The following is a 19,245-nucleotide window of genomic DNA, read 5'->3' on the forward strand; positions in this document are numbered from 1 at the left end:
GGGACTATACAAAACATTAAGGTTCGATGTACACGATGGATATGTGGGTATGCGTTGTCTTGCTAAACGTCTATTCAGATGAAGCAGTGAAGTTGTTTGCAGGACATCATCAATATAACAGACAGATGTTATATAGCTTTGAATACACATTAGTGTTGATTAGATACCATTAGATACCGTCCTAGCTTTAACTCCAGCAGATCTGTGTATGCGTATGTACCTCAATAACCAATCTAATATCATGTATCGTTATGAGTATTTGAACAATCTCAATTCCTCACTGTATTATAAGTTATTATACTATTCGGTCTGCTAGCTCTGTCATTCTCTGCACCAGCTTGGTAGTTGCAGAGAGTTGTTCGCAGTCAAAAGAAATATTAATCGTTTACGATATGGAAAGAGACCGAAGATTCGAAAGCGGCGGACAAGTAAAAAGTTTACTTCCTTCTCCAAACCATCATTTAATAAGTAGTTTCACTCAGTGCTATGTCTGGTTTGATCGGTTGGTCTTCTGTATTTCTGTACCTCTGAGAAAATTGGTGATATGATTAATTTTGACATTTTTATTGTTGAGATAATCTAACTCTGACGAATTGATAATATCACTACTATTTGGATTTCGTAATCATGTATGATTAAAAAAAAAGATTTTTGTGAACATGGTGAAAGATAAACTGTTGATATTGTTGTTACAGCCTGCTCTAAATATGTTAGTGACTGTGAATTTAATTTTTTTATATTATAATATTAAATAAAACTGAATGTCTTCGTAAAAAAGAATTAGTAGCTTATAAGTTTATTCATATAGTTTCATTTATTGAAAAGAAAAATGTCAAATAAAATCACAAAAAGATCAAACAGGAAAGATTGAGTTAAAAAAGGATATTTATAAAGTACCTAAAAAAGAAAGACTGTAGAAATTAAGAATATATATGATAAAATAGAACTCAAATATCAGATAGAATACAAAACAAAAACAAAACTAATATTTGTAAATGAAATATGGAAGGAAATGAAATGAAATATTTTATATTGATTTTATTGATTGATTTTGGACAGATTTGAATTTAATTTAAGATTGTGAAGTAATGTAATGATATTATATTTTCACATTTTTAAAAATAATTCAAAAAGTTTTGATGTAATCATATTTTATGTAGCTCGGCCACACAGTCTCTATCCTTTTTAATAATGGTCAAAAATGAATCTAAAGAATAATTTTGAAAAGAATTAAATCTATCGAAAATGCAGGATTTTCAAATTTTAACTGGCAATTTTCACCTTTAAAGTGTTGATTTTCTGGTGTAGTTTGTGAATGCCAAGTATTTCATTAAAAATTTGTATTATTTTGGAAAAAAATATTTTTCTTTTGAATTGTTGAAATACAACAGTTTTCTGAAACAAAATGATAGGGGTTGTCGTGAATATTGCAAAGTATACTCTCCGGGGAAGATGTATTGGAACAAATGTCTGGGTAAAAGTACGATTCTCGAATGTACTTTGATAACTCCTGAAGTAGGTTGACGTAATATCATCGTATGAAGTATAAAAATAGAAGTTTAAGTTTAGTTCTAGTTTCAAGAGAAAAAACTTTTGATATACATATAAACTTGTTTTAAATAACTAATTTTGTTTGCTGTATTATTACTATTGCTATCAATGTCAACTTTTTCAAATTTTGCATAGAATAAATGCACTTTCAGAATATTGGCGCTTCTAAATCGATGGTCCTTCTAACAATTTCTAATGTTCAGAAGAAAATGTGACCTATCAAAGAAAGGAGAATGAGCTACTGTCCTGACTATGTTATTCATAAATTTCATCAAAATATGTGAAAGTGTTCGATTTCATTGTCAATCCTTACTACATCATAATCTTTATTATCAAAATGCTAAGCTAAGCTTTTTCATAATAATATCCATTGCACTCAACTAAGTTATGAATAATAGGTTTAGAGAACGAAAAAACAGCTCAAAGAGTCTTACATCAAAACCTGATAGCAACATTATTAATCACACAGCACAGATAATTAATTATTGCATCAGCTGGTTTGATCACTTTTCTTATATTGGAAAGGTCCGATGTGGAGACGATACTTGTTAATAGGCCCCTCACGGCTAACAAGGGTCTTTGGAAAACGTTCTAAACAATCGCTGCAGGAAATGCTAATTCACAACTAGCCTTCCAAGGCTGTATAAACTTACATACTCTTCTACCTGCAAATTCTTGATGCTACCTCCCGATGTTATTATCACAAGAACCCTCATTATAAAACTTAATACGAAATACATATTGCACAGTAACTATGGATTCTGTCATTGCTTTTAGCAACTATTGCCAACAAACAAAACTGAGTTTTTCATTGAATATATCTTTTATGATAATAAGCTTTTAAACCCTACCAATAATTTTTAAATACTAATAGACTATAGAAAAGTGACTTCTTCAATATCGATCATTCTACTAAACTCAATCCAACTAACACTCAAATAATTGATCAAATTGTAACGATCTTCATCCCTATATGATCCAGATTGGCAGAACAGAGTCATTTTTTCATGTGAGATTCAGCTACATTTGTTCAGTAGAAAATAATAAGGAAATTTTCTAGCTCATGTATAGGGTTTTTCTAATTAAATAAAATAAAAGAGAATTTGGATTTTTATAATTTTATATATGTACATATTTGATGGGAGTTCTTTTAGTTTGTGTATACATTTCATTTGGACAGAACACACTGTTTTCCGTTACCACTACACCCGCACTCACAATTACACTGTCTGACGGTTCGATAACCTAGTTATCTTCTTCAGAAGGTGATCATAGATGAAGAAGAGTGCAGAAGAATGAACGTATTTGCTGTTTTACTCAGAAGACCAAATTGGAAATGGAGAAATGAGTTTGGAGATGGTGTACCGAGAATAAATGAGACATACACCACATTGAAATAGATAAGTGACGTATAAATCAAGTTAGTTCAGTGACACTAACGAATATTTATTTATAAAGTACAGCCAAAACTGTAAATTATGATTTAAGATGCAATATATAGAGAAGATAGATGGTTGAGCAGCTAGAAAGAAGAAGTAGATTTCTGTAAACACGAATATTACGAGACTAATACGAGTACATATGTGACTCTAAATTCAGTGATTGAGAAGATTTTGATTATGAGAATATCCTGTTCAAGTACAGACAAGAACACAGGACAACATTATAACGTTCATTTGAATTGGAAGGTTCCGAAAATGTCTTAAGCAGGATGTTGTTGAATGGATTTTGGAGATTATTTGGTAAGAGAAGAGTGTATATGAGATACCGAATCATCTATCAAAGAAAAATAATTTTCAAGGATTATCGAACAACAGAAAGCAATACTCCACACATTGAGATAAGCATTGCTATGAGTGGTAGAAGGAACAATAATAAAGATAATTATGCTGTGACATAATGTACTTATTTGTGAGCTGGAATGTGATTGAATTATACATTTTTGTGTTATCATATTATAAATCTCTCTTATTAAAAAAATATTTCTCGATATTGACTCTGACTATAGATTCTACTTGCCTTTTGAATGAACAGATACAGTTAATAGGGAGAGTGTTTGTGTGATGGACATCAATTACTTAGGCTATTGAACTTTATGTGTGCTTGTGGGTTTGGATACAATTTTCTCAGTACTAATGAGGAAGAGCACTGTTGATTGGAGCCTTAGTTGAAATAACAGATTCAGAATTCTCACATCTGGGTGAATTGGATGGTTTAATAACTATAATTGCCTATCTACACATCGTTACTTCTATCAGACACTGATTGTACCTTTGTAGCTTACGATAATTTTATTCTGACCAAATGAGGTTTTGTTCAATGCGCCATTATTTACAGATGTGTCATTAGTAAAGCAAAAATTCCATCTTAATTGTTCCTCAGTTCCTTCTTAATCATTCATACTTTGAAGTTTCGTGAACGGAAATGGTAGACAAAAATATAAGCAAACGAATTTTCTGATTTCCCCGAGTTTAATAAATTTATTCCGTCAATATGAGAAAATACTTTTTGTTTTGGTTTTCATTTGACACTACAAGTCAACTCTTTTTCTAGCACTAAATGAATCTTTCGAATTATGAAATGATCCCTCTGGGAATAAGAAGGAGGTCGCTTGATTACTCATTATAACGTTGCGGCATTTTTAAGTTGGACTATCCCGGAGAGATGTTAATTTTAATGAAAATTGTGAAAACTTCCAAGATTGTTGAAAAGTTTTTTATTGTTTTCCCCCGAGATGGTTATTTAACTTTCTCAAGATCTCGTTCAGAATCACTAATTTATTTAACACTATACTTTGAAATGCTAAACATAAACTTGTTTTGGCTGACTTCTATATCTGATTCAACATTTGTTCACTCTTGAAATATAAAATATGAAACTCAATCATTTGAGTCATATTTTTCATAACACATAAATATTCAAGCTTTGGAATACTTTTCACAGTTACAAGAATAATTTTCATACGCGACAACCGTTTCAAATTTCTAGACACTATCCCATTATCCAGAATTTTTTCTCATTGGAACGAGAGGAAATACAATCCCACACCTAAAATTCACCTCCACTCTCTTTCCCTAAACTATTCCGGGTTTGTAGTATGGAAGGTAATAAACATTCCCGGCAACCCGCGTCCACCGCCGCGACGCTTAATACCTGAGGGAGTAACCTGAAACTTAGTCCTACAACTTTTGTAACATACTCGATATATAGATACAAAAAAATACGAGGTAGACGAGAAAAGTATTATATAGTATATTCTTGTTATAAATGTGATCGATACATTTATTTTTTCTAGAATGTACCATCTGCCTCATCGTATCGCTTCCACATTTCTTATTGTGCACTGTAAATCCCTACTTTTCATGTGCCTGTTAGAACATTTAACGTGCTTTTTGACTAGTTATTTCATTTGGCCTCGTCCTTTCTGTTATTTACGTTATGTCAAGTAGATATGTAAATTATTTATGAGAATTAATTAGCTTATCTAAATAATTTTTGTAACTACAATGTTGAAACTGAAAAATTGAAAAATTAAATTCATGTGCAATTTCCTTGGCAGACATGCTCATTTTGAAGCCAATGGATTAATAAATACTATAGAACTTTTTGTTATCTGAAAATCTAAAAATTATGTATAATACATTCTTTCATAAAGGTTTTTACCATTGATAGCTCTCCATTTTTTTTTGGTTTAAGCAGAAGTACCGTAACAAAATTTATAAAAATTTTATAATTTCTGCTTGTTCACTTAATAAAACAATACAGTGGTATCGAAATCGATTGAACTCAACTAAACAAAAGCGATTTCTACATTCAAACAAACAAATCTTTCATTTGGAAATTCGAGCAAAAGTTCTTAAAATAGTGAATGGATCATCAAATTAGAAGCAAATGGATTTTTTGTTACACATACTTATGACTTACACTCAAATTCAACAGCAATGGAAACTGTTAGGTTTGTAGTGAATTCAGTCTCTTCGAACTGAGAGGAAATTGGCAAGCTCTGTTTCAGCTTAAGCTTGATAATAAGTTTTTGAGTCAATTTTAAAAACTGCTGATACATTTTTGACATGTTGAAAATAAAATACTTGTATTTTTTCATTGATATCTCAATACGACATCATATTTCTGACAATTTTAGCAAATTTTAGTTTGTCATTTCAAATTTTCAAAGTATCAATCACTGGGATTGAACAGAATATTTCGGAAATAACTTCCTGCCACTACCTCTCTAATATGATGGGATCGTCTTTTTTGTTGTTCGTTGTTCTTTCTTCTTATAAAGGTTTAATATAAATGTGGAGCTAACCTCTTCAGGGTAACTCGATGCACTTCACATAAGAAGATCCTAGGTTGTTTCTTTATGTATGGTGTTGTTTGGTGTCTTCACTGCTTCTTGTAATCCAGCTATTTTTTTCGTCTTGAATGTCTAACGTATCGATATAGTCTGTCAGCTCCCTCATATCTTCTGTTCAATGAAGTTCAATGGTGGCCTCATGCTAATGTTCTGATGGGCTTGGAGCTTCTTTCAATGACCCTTTGCAATGTATCTCAACGTTGCAATGTATATAACATATTGATGATGATGGGCTTAATGATGAGGAGCTTGATCTTTAGTCCCATCCTGAATAGTGATAGTGATTTTATCACCGGCATGTCTAGGTTGCCTTCCTGTACTCTCCTGCTCTTGGTGATAAGCACTGCTTTAGTTTTCTCTGAGTTCATGCTAATTTTCCAAGTTTTACTTAAACTTGAGGTGCCGGTGGCGCACCATTAATAAACCATGTCTGAAATTTTCTTTCAATATAGTCGTGTGGAACCCGATCTTAAACTGTAAGAACTAAGTACTGAAGAATAATTCAGCGTACTCATTCACATTTAATCGATCATTTTATACATTCTATTCCTACTTCTACTCAATCCTAGTGTAAATATTATTTATCACTTAATCCTTTTAATTAGAAGCTCATTTCAATGTATATTAATTTTGTGTTTGATACAATTACACTAAATTAGTAGAAGTTTGGGTATATATCACAACCATTTAACATACAAGTACGAATCACCTCGTAGAGTGGAAACACACAATGGGATTATTTCCACCCCTGCATTACATTTCTAGCTTCTAGAAAAAGGATACATAAATATATCCAACTGCATATATAATTCAACATGGACTGGCAGTTAAAAAGGGGAAAGTTTTCGTATATTTAAAGCAGGTCCGTAGACATTTGAATTTTCTGTGATATAAACAGCTTTTAAAAAATTATTTATTCTGCCCTGCGGGTTTATAATACACAACCATTGGCTTTTGATACAATTTCTGTGACTCGAATCCGTTTATTCGTTTTAAAATTGGTATCTGATGGATAATTTGCTCGAAATCAAAGTATAAAAATTGTTAGAAATTATCAGAAACGTCTTCGTAGCTTCATATGAAACAACTACTAACTATAATAGAATTATATTTCTGATAGAATCTTGTTAGACTCGGACCGTCTCTACAATATACGGAACTAGCAGATGGGAAACAGCAGAGGTGAAGAACAGTATGAAATAAGAATAAAGGAATAGTAATACTGATGGAATAAATTGGATGATATACGTACCTAGCAGAGTAATTTAGATAAACATAATATTAGATGGATAAACAAGTAACTGGTACAAAATTTCCTATTAACGATAAAGAAATGAGCCATATCACGTGAATATGGAGGATGAGTTAATAAATCGTAGAACAGTTTGCTTTTTTTGTAAAAATACCAGACGAAAGTGAAGGTGCATTATAATTCTTTTTTCGTCAACATATGTAACAAGAAAATAGCATTTTAAAATTTTTTTCAAAGTAATTAACAATTGGACTCTTAGGCATAATAGCATCTATGTTATCACAACTACATCCTATACTGATGACTAAGTTTACTTCTTTTCAACATTTTTACCGTTGTTCTCACTACTTCCAGTTTGAACTTTTGATGTTATATAAGATTTTTCATTTTTCTCTGGTTTCTAGCCAATGCTCCAGCGAGAAGAAGAGAAAATCAAGAAAATGTTCACATATTTCAATTATAATATTCAATCTGTGTGTTTTTCTGCTGCAAACAAAAATATGTCTTGTAATAATTGATACTACTCCACGTAAGACGTTCTAAAATTTGTATAATGATGATTTTTGTTAATTTTAAATTTTATGCATCAAGAAGCAAAAGTAATATGTAAAAAATGGAGAGAATCTCTTTTCATTGTAATGATTTGTGTTAAAAAAACTGTACAATTCAATATTTGTTTCAATATTCGATTTTCCTTATCCGGACCTGCGTAATCTCTCAGTAATAAGATCCTCGCTCCTTCAGTGAAGACCGGAGATCTTTTATAAAAATGCAGTTGGTAGACAACAACACAACCCCATTAGTTTACCATTGCCAGGTTCAAACTTGACTCTAGAGACTGTCAGAAGGCTTAATATGGTTGACAGCGGGAATGATGCATGATGTCACATGCGACGCCGAACTATACTACCGACGTCGAAGGTTGGCGACCGTTGTAAACAAAAGGGCTATTTCCCTTCTTGAAAACGACTAATTTAGTGATAAATGACTATGATGAAGAAGTCTTATTTTGTGTAATGGTTTTTTGGACGTGTTTGATTTGAGGGAGTGATATACGGTAGTTGTAAGATAGAGACATAAGTCTAATAAACAAAAAGGAGGATTACTTATTACATTCGCTCTTAAGCATCACTGACACAGGGATCTATATTGTTTATAATATTCTTATAGAATGATAATTTGAAAGTGTGATTGTGACTTGTTCCATTCATACAACTATATATGAGATTTAATGAATATCAAATTTTAATGGTGAATTCAGCCCATTTCTACCACTCAAATTTTTACTATTATTGTTCTCTGCATGATTGGTTCAATAGTTTTTCACGTGATTTTATGACTGCGTCCAAATCAGTTCCATATGGGTGAGGTTGCAATAATACGATCGCAGTTGTAAAACTTGGTACCTACCGAATTTCATCGACAACATGTTGAGTGGAATTGTATCCATATAGTTTGAAAATTTTCACTGCAGTATTAACGTATTTTCTTCCTTCTTTACTCAATCATTGTTGCATTTAAGCTTTTTGACTGTTCGAAGTGAGAATACGTTCTCGATGAAGACAATGATGATAAGTGTTCCGTGCTTCATCCCATTAATAAATTGTTCTTCCACAGATCGCTGGTAAGCGGGATTCTGCAGCTGCATTCATATGATCATGATACTCGCCAGATACGAAAACTCTTCTTCAAATTAATTTAAATAAATTAGGATTCTCGTAACTATGTGTGCATTACCCCAATCTCGTGAAAACTTTATTTTTGACGTATAATTTAATAAAGTGTGAACTATGTCACTCTACAACAATTGTGAAAATGTCTGTCTTAAATATTTATAAACAATACAACTATCTGTTTGAATTGAATTCGTATTAGTTTGCAAGTCCATTGCAATGTATTTCTATCCTCATAGCTTTAGGTTTCATTTTTAATAGATAGGGCATCAGAAATATTTGTATTTACGATAATCATCACTCTGTTACTATGAATTCACCTCATTCTTTTTCTGAATATTTGAAAGAAACTCAAACTGTTGTAACCATGAAAAACTTTAAAATATGAGTATATAGTGAACAAATTACTACCTACGTCTCTTAGTTTGAATCATAGCGCTGGCAGTGGATTGACCGGTATAAACAGATAGTCATCACTTGTGGGTGATTATATAGAACCATCTAGGTTTATTGGAGGACCAAACGCTTCAATTATTGTGGTAATAATACGAAATACGGAATATGTTTTAAATTGTAATGAAATTTCGCTATATTTGTTTTATATTGGGAAAAATATTCGACATACACGTAGCAAAAATCCTATGTTCTTTTCTATCGTTCCGCAGGGTATAGTTATACTCTCAATTCACTGAAGTACAAATTTATTTACCCCAAATATGATTATGAAATACAGACATAGACTTGTCTGTTTAGAGTGCTTCTCGGAAACTATGATCGGAACTCCTGAATATGTTCCCTAAGTAATCTGGATCACGTACACAGTTGTTCAAAAATTGTTGGATTTTTCGTACTTGTGTCTCTTTGATTAGTTCTCATAAGCATCACTTACGATCGTAAAATTTTGGACAGCTGAATCAGGTTAATGACGACCAGCTAAAAACTACGACAACCAGCGAAATAATCGGAAAACCATGGAGATCGTTGGGTTCAGCATGGAAACATAGAAGACTCTTGATATAAAAAAGAAAACTGCTACGACAGGGGATTGGAAAGGGCGAACCTGCTCTGGAAATGACGATTTCTTCAAAGTCGTGAAATAATAAGGGGAAAGGATTGTGCCACATTTTTTTGATAAGGCGAAGAGCAAAATTGTAAAAAAGCTATTTCGTTTGAGGAAAAAGGAAGTACTTTTCAAGTAGGACAAAGTACCTCCTCTCACTTTGGTTGGTGGCTAAAATTCAACACCCTATTCACAAGATATGGTTCACAGCAACTTTTTCCTATTTCCCAGCTTCAAAGTTTCATTTGCATGAGAGACATTTTTGTCGGACGAGGACGTTATCGCATACCAGACATCTATTTTGGCTTTTTATTATTTTAAAGGAGCTTATGTCGAAAAATGGTAATTATTGGAGTTTATTCCTTAAGAATCGATTTGCATATATAAGGGGCCCGGTATGAGAAAAATGTGAGGAGTAAAATCTATCCATGAATGACCTCGTTACGTTTTTGGTGCGCATCCTATGATGCGCAACTTTCTAATTTGTCAGTGTCAACATACTTATATTGCTGTCAATGTGAAGTTTTACTATCATTGTGTTCCGCTAAAGTGAACTGAAAGTATTTTCAAATAACTATAGAAGAAAGAGGTGTAGATGATATTGTCGGAACACGTGGTTGCAAGGTACGTTATAATTCATGTATTACATGTATGAGCATGTGCAATTTGTATTTATTAAATATTTTAATAATTATCGATGTAGTTCATATAAATATATATTTGAAAACAACACATAAAATTAGATAATTAACCCAATATGGATTATCGAGCGCATCCACATAAAATAGAAAATTTCTAACCTTACCAAAAATTAATTTTTTTGTCGATGTCTATAAATTCTTCCACGTTATTATGATTTATTTTATAAATAATTTTTAAATATTTACAACTGTAGTCAATAATTCGATAATATTATCATAAAAATTCGATAATATTTTTTCATTATAAAAATGTTTTTATATAATTTTCTTTCGAAAAGTTATTTTTTAGCTTATTTAAATAATTTTCATGTACTATTTATTATTGTATGTAAAAGATTTAGTGACATAATTATCTTTTTATAACCATTTTTGTTAATTATTAAGATAATATTATATTTTAAATAAAAAATTAATTATAATAATTTAAAAAAAATGTTTATAAAAACCTTTTTTTATCAATTTTCTTAAAGTCGGTTAAAATTTTTATAATTATACATTTATAAATTTTCTAATTTTTTTAATACTTTTTGACTAGGAAAACATCTAAATCTCCAAAAACTCCAGCCGAGAGACAGCGAGCTTACAGATTAAAAAAAAATTAATGAAGGAAGCCCAAAATATTCTGACAATCAACCAATCTTTTTTAAGTTAAATAAACTCTTTTTGCGTCTGGTTAGACTATCGAACTTAAGGAGTAAACTCCAGTCGTGCGTCGGAGCTGACACACACACACAATTTTTTTTTATAAAACAATGTATTTCTGTTGAATCGTAATCTTTTCAGACAATACTCGTATAAAATTAGAAAAAATATGAAGTTATATATTATTAATGAGCCGAAAATCTATCGCGACATTTGGAAACTAATTCTGGGTTAGGATCCGTAATCAGTTGATAGGTGATGTATTTGACTCATATATATAGTCTGGTCAGAATCTTCATCAGTATGGAATTTGATATCAAATTAAGTAAAGCACGTTTTATTTAGGATGTCAATACAGCTTTTTTTCAGTTAGCCGTCAACAAATTTTTAAGTATTCTTAGACCGAAGCAAAAACAAAGCAGGCGAAAATACCATCTACAAACAATGTAAATTGAATTTTAATTTGCTACCGAAAACTTGAGATATAAAATTAAATTTGAGAACATTCATCTAACCTAAGTTATTACAGAAGTTTTATACTTCCGAAATATATATTTTAATCCAGTTTTATGACTCTTGTTGACTGCTCTCGACACAGCCTCATCTGATTCCGGCAAGAAGTATGCTGAATTGCGCATCCGATAAATTGTTTTCTGGAAAATTTCCCGGAAATAATTTTGCAATACATAGTAAAAGGCAAAAGTTACAATTCTACATTTTACTACCACATAAATCAAGGCAACTCAATTTTTATACATTGTCTTTCGACGGTTGGACCATCTCGAAAAATAATCGCATATATGAAATCGGATTGAGTACAGGACCGAACTCGACTGATATATTTTCAATCTTTGCAATGTATTTATTGACCAAATATCGATAGCACACTTGGCTATAGAGAGATGCTCTGTATCACCTGTACATGACGTCAAATACTTGAAAATTCAGTTTGACAATCGACTAACATGGAGAGAACATACGTGAACAAAAATATTACAACTCACACCATCTACATAAAGGCGCACGCACAGTTCATAAACTCCCATCTCGATATAGATAACAAACTTCTAATTCTGCTAATTTATAAGTAGTGAAGCTGTGGACATCACCAGACGTGGTACAATATTGTTTATTGTTTTGTATAAAATAGTGATGCTTTATCGTTGCCTTACTGTTCAGTCACTGTTTTATGAAACGAAGTTTCACTTATTGCTGATTATTAAGCAAATACAATAAAATTTCCTTTATTAAAAAAATGTTCTGCATTTATCTGAATTTTTTGCAATAGTAAATCAGTCATGAATATGACTTGAATTAATTCTGAAAATCGATTGAGTCATTAGAAGTTAAGTTGTGTAATCCTTTGGGTGGGCTAATTTTATTACTTACATATTTTTTCTCGACACATAGGCAAAATTACTTATCGTTTTTTTTCGATCTAGAATCATTTGCTATCCGATCTACATATAACCAGCAGCTAGAAATTTGAATGATCTGGTATAAGTGATATAAATCATTAGTTTCGTCTCGGTCTTTAACTATCACATCCGCCACGAAATCCAAATTTTACTTGGCCTTGGGTCATAATGGATGCCTATAGCGTTCAACAATATGAGCAAATTATAAAATTCTCTAATCCAAATGAATGTTCAGTTCAGGTGAAACAATGAACCATAACCTGTACATAACCGAAAAAATAATACCTGCAGATAATACCAATGTCATCCGTGAGATAGTACAAGAGAATTAGAAAGGCCAATTTTATAAGAGCTGAGCATCACGTCATGATTTGTATACACACTGAGGGATCTAATGATCCATGTTGCAAATCGTAGTACAATTTTCTTTTTCCATCTCTGTGTCCTTTTGCTCGCGTGTGTCGTCATCTTTTGTTCAGTCCGGTTCCGAGGCAGGCTGTTCTATGAGCATATGAGTTTTTTGACCTCAGGCAGGATGCTAACCTAACCTAGGAAACCTCCTCCTTTATCCGGGCTTGGGACCAGCAGCATTACTAATGAGCTACTCATTCCACCCAGCAACCACGAAATAGATGGAGTGATAATCTCACCATCAATAGGCATGCTGCGATGAATGAACATGCTGAAATGCCTAAAATGGAGTAGAAGAAGAAAAAGAAGAAGAAAAAGAAGAAGAAGAAGAAGAAGAAGAAGAAGAGAGAGATACCAATTCACATGATATCCGAGGGAGTCAATGTTTGGGGTGGATTTTTGTGGATCCATATTCCTTCGAAAACGATGAAAGCCTATTCATTTTGGCGTGAATTGGATTACATGCTCCTACCATCTTACACATCCTGCACGAGTTATTTGAGGTTATTAGAGCTGGAGGTTAAGTAGACTGGTCACTGGATCGTGCAATTTGATATCATTAGATTTTGTCTTGTAAGATCGCAGGTCTAGGCAAATAAACAGTTAAATTCTGCATGATTTATGCACGAGTATCACGGAAATAACAAACAATATGGATGTACAATTTGATTTATTTAAAAATAGGAAGTATGCCATTACTTATCTTTCTATTTATACTATTATAAATAATCAAAAAATTCTAATGGCGTAACTAAAAATTTGTAGACAATTTAGTTTGGAAGAAAAACTGTGAACGAAATTTTATTTTATTAGAATTAGGAAGGAAATTTTGATAACAATTATTGGAATATGTATGAACTATGAACATATTGTAAAACCACTGCATTTTATTAATTATCGCTTCTTAGTAATAGAAGATATAGAAGAAAATTCATGGCGAGTACTGAAATATATTGTTGAAAAGTGTTTGTTGAGAGGATTATCTAATGGTAAAAGTGTTTTCATTTCTGGTTTTATGATAAAGCTTCTGTCACAGATTTTCCTTACCCAAAAAATGTAAGGTCTTAATAATATTTCCCTCGATAACAAAAATATTCTGCACCAAAAAGCGACCCTGGTGAGGTATTAAATATAATGTAGAAGTTTATTTCCTTCGAAAATATGAAATTTTAGTATCTTTTCCAAAATTAGGAACGATTCTTATTACGAGAAGATGCATTTCATGTGAAACAGTCAGTAAATTCTAAAATAAAGAAATTTATTAGTCGCAAGCGTGGTTTTTTCTCACAAACACGATGATTATGATATTAATCAAAATAAGGTCACCAAATATATGCTCTGTATCATGGAATTCGATCCATATGTTTGATATAATTTTTCCAAGTAATTTTTATTCTACAGACTAGAAAGGAAACAATTTTGTTTTGTATATAACGTCTTCACTGTGTATTTGCCAAATGTTGTTCACGTTAAGTGAAAATTGTTACTTGGAACGTTACAAGCATGTTTAAACCACCAAGAAATTAATATTATGTACTGAAAATTAAGAATCAGTGGACGAGATTAGATACTGGATAACGGAGATGTCTCACAGTAGTGTGAGGTGACTTTAATTCAAAAATAGAAAATGGACTACCAACATTTGGGATAATATGGTCTAGAAGAAAGGACGCAGGTTAATATAACCTTCTCAGGAGAGAAACATTTTATAAGCTACCATAGATAAGACTATATACTTGGACGTTAAAGCTTTTCCATGATGTTGTTTCAAATTATTATGCTATCACTACCAAAATGCATATCAAATTGACGTAAACGAATTACAGAAGCCATGAATTAGACGTAAATAGAGAAAATACAGATACATAAAAACACGTATTTGTGGTAAACATGTAGAAACTTTAAATTGGCAATAACGAAAGGAAACAAAACGTTGTTATGAAAAGCAAAGAGGAAGTATAGTACACAGTTTCATAGTATGAACAAAAGAAGATCGTTAATAATGAACAATGATTATTACAGAGAACTTCAGAGGAAGACAAGTTCAAAAATTGATTGGTAAGAGAACAATTATTAATGTAAAAAGGTGAAGCAATAAAAGACAACAGAGGAAAGTCAAAGAATGACAAATAACTCATACTTAAGTGCCCTTAGGTGTAGATAACATCTTAAAGACGATTCAGTATTCATTAAGGATTCGAAAAACCAATAAAATCAATGTGATATATTTAGAAAAAACCAAATTCCTCCTACTCTCAGAATAGCAAAAAATCCAAGTATACACTTATACATCTATCATATTTCAAAACCATTTGAAATCAACATTTATGATAGTGTGCAATCGTTTCTAAAATAACACGGCATTCTCAAAACTCCTCCTCCTCCTAATTCAATATTTTATCCCATGAAGTTATTGGGAAAGTTTTTTTGGTTCCATTTGATACCTAAATCCAACAATTATTGGGGCATTTTGTTGTCCTTATATCGTAGATTGATGGAACTTAATTAACCACCAGAGTTCATTGAGATTTTATTAATTCACAGAAAATTGAAAATGTGAGAAAAGTACTAGAGAAAGTTACTCTAAATTCATGAAATTCATAATAACAGTTTTGACGTTATGTAATAGAATCATGTAGAGAATTGATTAATAGAGAAGTAACCAAAATCATAATAGGTAGTAAACACTACCCCCCCCCCCCAAAATGGTTAAATGTGTGTAGTAATAGACAGTATACATAATTTAAAATGGAGATTTTTCCGTCAAGTTTCGAGATAACCAATTAATTGGACAGATCTGGAGGAAGGCAACTTACTACAAAATTTCAAGTATCAATTATCGAAATCTAATTGTAACTGCTTTTAAATCAAACCTAGTAATATTAGACTTCTACCTGTGAACTTTGTTGTAATAATTCAGGATCACATAAAAATACTTATTTGAATCATGCAAGTCGTAAAACTCACCTTTATCCAGCTTTTCGTTTTCCAGTATCTTCTCCGAGCCACACACCACGATTGCTATAACCATTACAAAGAAAAATTCCTTGTAGGAATTCCCCATTTTGAAGATCGTTGGATTGTTAGTTTTTCACTATCTGAAAAAAAAAATTATAATAACATAATTTGATATTTTTCAAAAATTTTTTGTTAGTATAGTATTCGTCTTAAGGAAACTGTTAAGAGGATGATTACCGGAACTAAGTAGGGTAGTGAAATTGTAGATTTTGCTTTTAGGTAGTTAAGATGAAAATAATTAGTGCCTATGAAACGTTTAGTTGTTTAGATATGACCTGGCGTCAATGGTAACCTGAAGAAGAGACCGATGCCTCAATCGCCAATGATCATAGCCAAGTATGAACGGACTAGTCGTATTTTGAATTGAAGCTATTGTTCAAATACTCTACACCACAATTAAGTAAGTTATAATAATTCACATAACAATATCACTTAACTAGCTTAAATAATTTATTTAAATTCTTCGATTAATTTCTATTTCGGATTGTTCACTACAACTATTCATTATAAACTGAACTAAACTGCGCTACACAAACTCCTTATATATACATATCCCAAAAGCTCTAAAAAAATTAAGAAACAAAATAAATAAATATATAGACATAGATATAGAAACAAATTCCGGGTATTTCAACAAAAGTGGCGCATTCGCCGAATATTCGAATTCTATTATATCCAAGCAGAAGCGGCTCCAGGGCGGAGATGAGTTCGTAACAATATAATTCAAAAATTGCGTAAATATAATTATGGGTAACAAAGCTTTGTCAACATGATAATCATAATTAATATAGGAGTTACAGTTATAAGTTACAGCTGGAATCTTTTTACTCATCATATTGAATGAGTAGTACATCCAACATTTTTAACACTTTGTAAAGTACAATTATCCTTGTGGATTATTTGCCTAATTTTTAGTACGTCGCTCTAACTGGTTATTCATATAGTTGTCGATGTAACATTCACAATTGCTGTTGATTTCCACCCCCGCATACACAAATGTTTGGCGATGGTTGACAAAATGAAGAATCCATGCAACCGTCTTTTAGATTTAAAAACACCTGACACGGTGAACGATCTAGATGATAGGTATATTGACTATAAGAGTTTTATTTTCATAATCTATGTCTCCAATTTTCATGGAGTGTAACTCTTTCGTGCGACATATTTTCTTTTTTGTTCTTTTCGTATATTTGAAACAATAGTTTCTTCACTTTGATCGGTGGTGAGAATGATATTTTCCAAATTGCCGATCCTCTGAACTGTCTCCATCAATATCATCAAAAGTTGCTCATGAATTCGTGCAGTTTAGTTATCAAAAATTGTTCTTCGAAAAAATTATAAGAAGAATAATTATACAAATAATGTCCCCGATCAGTTATTACAAATGAATGAAGCGCATATTAGAGAAGTCCTCACGTTTATGTCACGATAGAAATAGTGAAATAAAATGAAGTGAAATAGTTCCATTTTTCTTTTTACTTGGTTCTGCTCTAAAATACTGATATTACATCAGATATTTTTGCTATACTGGTAGTTTATGAGAGTTATTAGAAAATAAAAAGTAAATTCTGTGGCAAACTAAACTATCATTATTTCATTGAGGTTTTCAATGTTCATTGATTAATCATATGAAAAGAAAGCCCAAGAGCTCAAGGTACATCCCATCGTATTTTTTGGTTCTAACCCAACGTTCAGCAAGCTCTTTGAGAGCTTGATAAATCCATCCTTTGGTTTTGGACATAAAAAAATGTCATCGGTCGCCGTGCATTTTCAAAAAATTCTTTGAATTAAAATTTTTTTTTCTGTTATCGTAGTTCAGCTTCTCAATGAACAAAAGGCTATCCTCAAAAACCTCATCCAAGAATCTTGGCGCGGTATACGAAGCAAGAGTACTACAGAATTATAAAACATCCACCTATCTGCCTCTCGTCTGCTCTTAACCTTTTTATGTAGGACCGAAGCTATGACAATAAGAAGACTCCGCATCAATCATACAAAACCACGGCTATTTGATGTCGTCAGAAAGTCGTCATGTCTGCCAAAGTAGTATGTATCTGGTAAGCACTTCCTAATTGGCTGCAGACAATACTCTACCTTATATCATCAAACTCACCTCAAGAAAATACTCGATTATCCGACAGAAATGTAGAAATTTTTTCTACGTCCTATGTTCGAAATACCCTGTATTTCACCGGTTTGTAGCCCTTAAAACGATTGTTTATGTGCAATTCGTCTACACCTTTACTAAAAAAAATATAGTCACCTTGGATTTTGAGATGATAGCACATGAAATGATTTGACACTAATCACTTATTCGATTTGTCTTAATTTAGTAGTGGCTTTCTATTATTATTAATAAGATGGAAAATGAAGATTGCGAGATTGAAAAATGTACTCCTGAAGAAATCGTAGAAAATGCGACAATATTGAATTTGTTGCCGGAAGAATGCAAAAGAGTATAACACTTTTATGGAATGGCGGAACCAAAATAATATTCACAGCTTTAGAGAAATCGAGCTTATTTTGAAGAAAAATTCAAGTCCTCCACACTATCGTCCAGCTATTCTAATTTAAAAGCAACCTTAATTATAAGCATTTCTAAAACGAAAATCAGTTGTCCAGACGACAAATATTGAATATTTAAGGTCAAAAGTTTTAAATATTAAATAAGTTTTCTGTTACTTCAATTATCAATTCGTAGGATACATTAATATTGGAAATAGCTGGAGGTGGTCGAAGAGAAGAATTGTATAAAATGAAAATTGATGACATTGAAAAGACGGGGAGTTTATACTCATTATTATTCCAGATTCGAAAACGCATTCAAGTCGGAATTTTACAGTTATTGGAGAAACCAGTTCAATCATGAATTTTATACATTTTTATAGAAAATATGCCAATCTGAGACCGAAAAACGCAACCAGTAACCATTTTTTGATGGTATAACACTTATCCGAAAATTCCATCGTGAATTGCGCAATATATAAGTTCAACGCATCTAGAAGAATGTACATGTCATACGTTTCGACGTACTTCGGCATCGCATCTAGTTGATTCGAGTGGAGAAATTCCTCAATTGAAACAACATGGAGGATGGAAATCCACTGCTGTTGCCGAAGGATATATAAGCAATTCTTTCAACACAAAAATAAATTGTGCTTC

General features: G+C 31.9%; 1 protein-coding gene across 1 annotated transcript in view; it reads right to left on the minus strand.

Moving 5' to 3' along the window:
• Nucleotides 1–19,245, minus strand: part of LOC130900481 (semaphorin-2A) — a 1,226,238-nt gene that overhangs the window by 869,216 nt on the left and 337,777 nt on the right. Inside the window, exon 2 of the mRNA XM_057811124.1 lies at nt 16,033–16,163. Coding sequence (XP_057667107.1) covers nt 16,033–16,129 — 97 coding nt within the window. The 5' untranslated portion in view covers nt 16,130–16,163. The remainder of the gene's footprint in view (nt 1–16,032; nt 16,164–19,245) is intronic.

The sequence above is a fragment of the Diorhabda carinulata genome, chromosome X, assembly GCF_026250575.1.
Source record: "Diorhabda carinulata isolate Delta chromosome X, icDioCari1.1, whole genome shotgun sequence".
NCBI classification, from domain to species: Eukaryota; Metazoa; Arthropoda; class Insecta; order Coleoptera; family Chrysomelidae; genus Diorhabda; species Diorhabda carinulata.